The sequence below is a fragment of the Diachasmimorpha longicaudata genome, chromosome 15 (assembly GCF_034640455.1).
Source record: "Diachasmimorpha longicaudata isolate KC_UGA_2023 chromosome 15, iyDiaLong2, whole genome shotgun sequence".
NCBI lineage: Eukaryota > Metazoa > Arthropoda > Insecta > Hymenoptera > Braconidae > Diachasmimorpha > Diachasmimorpha longicaudata.
This window is the reverse complement of record NC_087239.1, coordinates 1,180,269-1,183,637: the sequence shown is the minus strand read 5'-3', so window position 1 is coordinate 1,183,637 and position 3,369 is coordinate 1,180,269. Positions and strand designations below refer to the sequence as shown.

General features: G+C 42.5%; 1 protein-coding gene across 1 annotated transcript; it reads left to right on the top strand.

Moving 5' to 3' along the window:
• The first annotated feature begins 1,228 nt into the window (after positions 1-1,228).
• Positions 1,229-2,779, top strand: LOC135169785 (uncharacterized). The gene is made up of 2 exons (XM_064135082.1): positions 1,229-2,501; positions 2,547-2,779. The coding sequence occupies exons 1-2, from the start codon at positions 1,229-1,231 to the stop codon at positions 2,777-2,779; spliced, it is 1,506 nt and encodes a 501-aa protein (XP_063991152.1).
• Positions 2,780-3,369: the final 590 nt, after the last annotated feature.

Below are 3,369 nucleotides of genomic sequence, written 5' to 3'. Positions count from 1 at the left end.
TTAATGTGCTCCCTTAAGCACTTGTGTCATTATTTATTATTGAATAACTCATTAATTCAATTGATCTCGACCTGAACCAATCAACTTCGGTAGAGTCCTCATCAGAGGTTTAGCGGCTCACGGATCCCGTTTTCAAAATCTGGCGCTCAATAATCCAAACAGCGCTAGTGTCCTGCTAGTAACTTGGGTAGGACACGTAACATGCGTCGCGGTGAGGAATTTTGCGGGTTCGCCCATGCGGCGCTGGCGTGGTGGTGGCAACGCGTACTATCTTTCGCGGGACTAGGGCGCGACATATTCGAAACTCTTAAATATTACAGGTTTCTTTCTTTATTATTATTTTTCTTAAATTATTGCCTGTAATCCATATCTTATAGTAGTTAGCTAATTACCTGGGGTTTTCGAGGGGTTTTTGATTCTATTCGCGACTCGAATCGGGGAGTTCTCTGCCAAAGGTACTCTGCGTTAGGATTTTCGCAACGCAAACCGTAACTAAACTAAAACCGTAAATTTTTACCCAAATGGCGATACGCTTCAACAATTGGATGATTGTCTCCACGGCCTTCCAACTGAAAGCCTTAACACTCTCGCGCGAGGGAGCGCAAGTATTTCAACTCGACCTTTGTACTCACATGACCGATAAACTCAAAGAAGGGTTGCAGGTAACACCGGGTAGCACATTATCCTGTCCATGAGTATTCCACGGTATTATCCCGACCCTCAACCGAATTTATCGTGAGGAGACCTCCAGGTACTAGCTTAGTAATACTGACTCTAACTCAAAACTTTATACTTATTATCTCAAACGTTAAACCAATTCGTGATCTTAATTTTTATCCTCTTATTTTACAGCATTTTATTTGTCGTGAAATGGCCTTTCTTGCTGCCCAAAATTCCCTAAAACATAATACTCATTAGGTAGCAACCGTTAGATCTAATTGCGGTTTTCCGCGAGGTTTATTCCGCCGGATTTAGGTAGCAGGTAACTCTAATCCATTTCTATTGCGAAAAGGTAGCTTTCATTGATTTTTATCGCGAAATACTAAAGTAGCTTGGATTAAGATTTTTCCCGGATTTGGAAGGTAGCTCGGGGGTCTCTATTAGTTTCTCTCTCTCCCTCTTTGTCTAATAAATACCCTTTTGTTATTCAGAGTCGGAGGTGGCGGGATGGCTCAAAATTCCGTCACAGATCTCATACAGTCCGCCCAGAAGTCGAACACACCCCGAAATGGCTCATATAGAGAATATGAAGTGCGCCCGCACGACTTTCAAATCACAACTGACAAGATGTAAAACGTTTTTGGATGGACATACACGAGATACAATAGTCGAGCTCATAGAGGGAAAATTGAAAACTCTAACGGAGAAATTCGCTGAATGGGAGCGAAGCAGCAAGACACCCCTCGAGCTCGACATCGAGAACGCAGAAATCAACACCAGAGAAGGTGACACCATCGAAGAGAATTACGAATTAGTGGCAGTTAGGATGAGACGCCTCATAAAAGAAAAAAATACACCCACAATGTCATCACCATCAACACAGCCGACATCACCTCATAATGTATATTCTACAAATTTCAATATGACATTGCCTGAAATTACATTACCAACCTTTGATGGACGATTCGAAACATACAGGCCCTTCAGAGATCAGTTCAACGCTCGGTTGCCCAGTCACGCTGATAAAGTCATTAGGCTCCAATATCTACAAACATGCTGCAAAGGAGAAACTTTTCAAGCCATTGAAGCCCTGGACATCACGGACATGAAATACGACGCAGCTTGGGCCCTCCTCGACAAAAATCTTGATATTCCCAGGCAAGCTCTCCGACGGCATTGCTCTCACCTTTTGAAGATTGGGAAAAAGAATAGAGAAAATAAATCGCTCATCGACCTTGTCAACGCAGTGGGCCAACAATTACGCTCCATCAGTGGTTTTGGTACAGCAAAGGAACAATTGAATGGCATCATATGTACAAGCATTCTTGACCAACAGGATGAAGACCTCGTATTTCAATGGGAAACCCTCATAGAAGGGAAGGAGATGCCAGAACACGAGCAACTCCTGGATTTCCTTTTAAAGCGTGGCATTTGTGCAAAAAATGCAGACGCACCAAAAAATACCAGGCACAAGAACGAGTCATCGCATAACAAAGACTTTGCTCGAAAAAATCCATACATCAAGCGCCAATACTATGCCAGATCCAGCCCTTCAGAAACAATAAGAGCTCAAGCCTTCCTCACCAATTCTCCAATGAGATCTCCAGTCTGTTCAGAAGAACACAGAATTTACGAGTGTTCTAAATTCACAGATATGGATGTTGAAACTCGCAAGAAACTTATCTTCAGTCATATCCATTGTCTCAATTACCTAGTCAAAGCACATGGGATAAAGGAATGTAAGTCAAACATCTATTGCAAGAGGGGTAATAAACCAGAAGCAAGGCATCATTCTCTTCCATACTATGACAAGCAATCTCCAACAGCATCAGCTAGTACCAGTGCCTGACTAGCCTCTCCAGTCCCACTGTCCCCAATCAAATCAGCCATCTCTCGACCACTGGATTCATCAAGACAAGACATGTTCCCCACCGCCATTATGAATTTGCTAAATAAAAATCATCAACCTATTCACTGTCTTGCTCTAATTGACACCGCCTCGACAAAGAATTTCATCATTCATGGAATGGATGCTGAACTGGGCAACAAAAAGCTAACCTGCTCTATTCCCGTTGGAGCTCTGAATGAACTCTCTACAACTGTTCATCATAGGATCTAGACACCGATCTCTTCTCAACAGAACAACGTCAAAAAGGTATTGAGTATTCTAATAGTTCCCAGAATCTCATCTCTCGTACCTAGTGATCAGATTGATCGTGAATCAGTGAACATTCCAAGGAATTTACCCCTAGCAGACTCGAATTTCCACATACCTGCACCAATCCGGATCTTGTTGGGTTCCAGTACCTCCATCTCTATTCTTAGTATAGGACAAGTTAAACTCCCCAACGCAGGAGACATTTATCTTCAAAATACATTATTTGGTTGGATTGTCTCTGGTAGTATGAATGACGAATCCGATGACTATCAAGCAAAATGTCATTTCACCGAAATTATTAATGAGTTTAAGAAATTTTGAGAAATTGGAGACATGGGACTCAGTGAGAGCCGACAATCAGAGGTTGAAGTAGCCAGTCAAGCCTATTTTCAAAAACACGTATCACGCAATCCAGAAGGCCGGTATGTGGTGGCACTTCCGTTCAATGAAAAAAAGGATCAGCTTGGCACCTCATTCCTCCAAGCAAAACGTCGATTCCTCTCATTAGAAAAAAAAATGCCAATGGAACCCAAAACTCGCCGAGGACTACA

What these genes read in the sequence shown, in the direction of transcription:
- LOC135169785 (XM_064135082.1), top strand. Translation starts at nt 1,229, where the DNA reads ATGGCTCATATAGAGAATATGAAGTGCGCCCGCACGACTTTCAAATCA. An exon ending in AACAGCATCAGCTAGTACCA is followed by an intron (nt 2,502 to 2,546) that starts GTGCCTGACTAG and finishes CAATCAAATCAG; the next exon opens with CCATCTCTCGACCACTGGAT.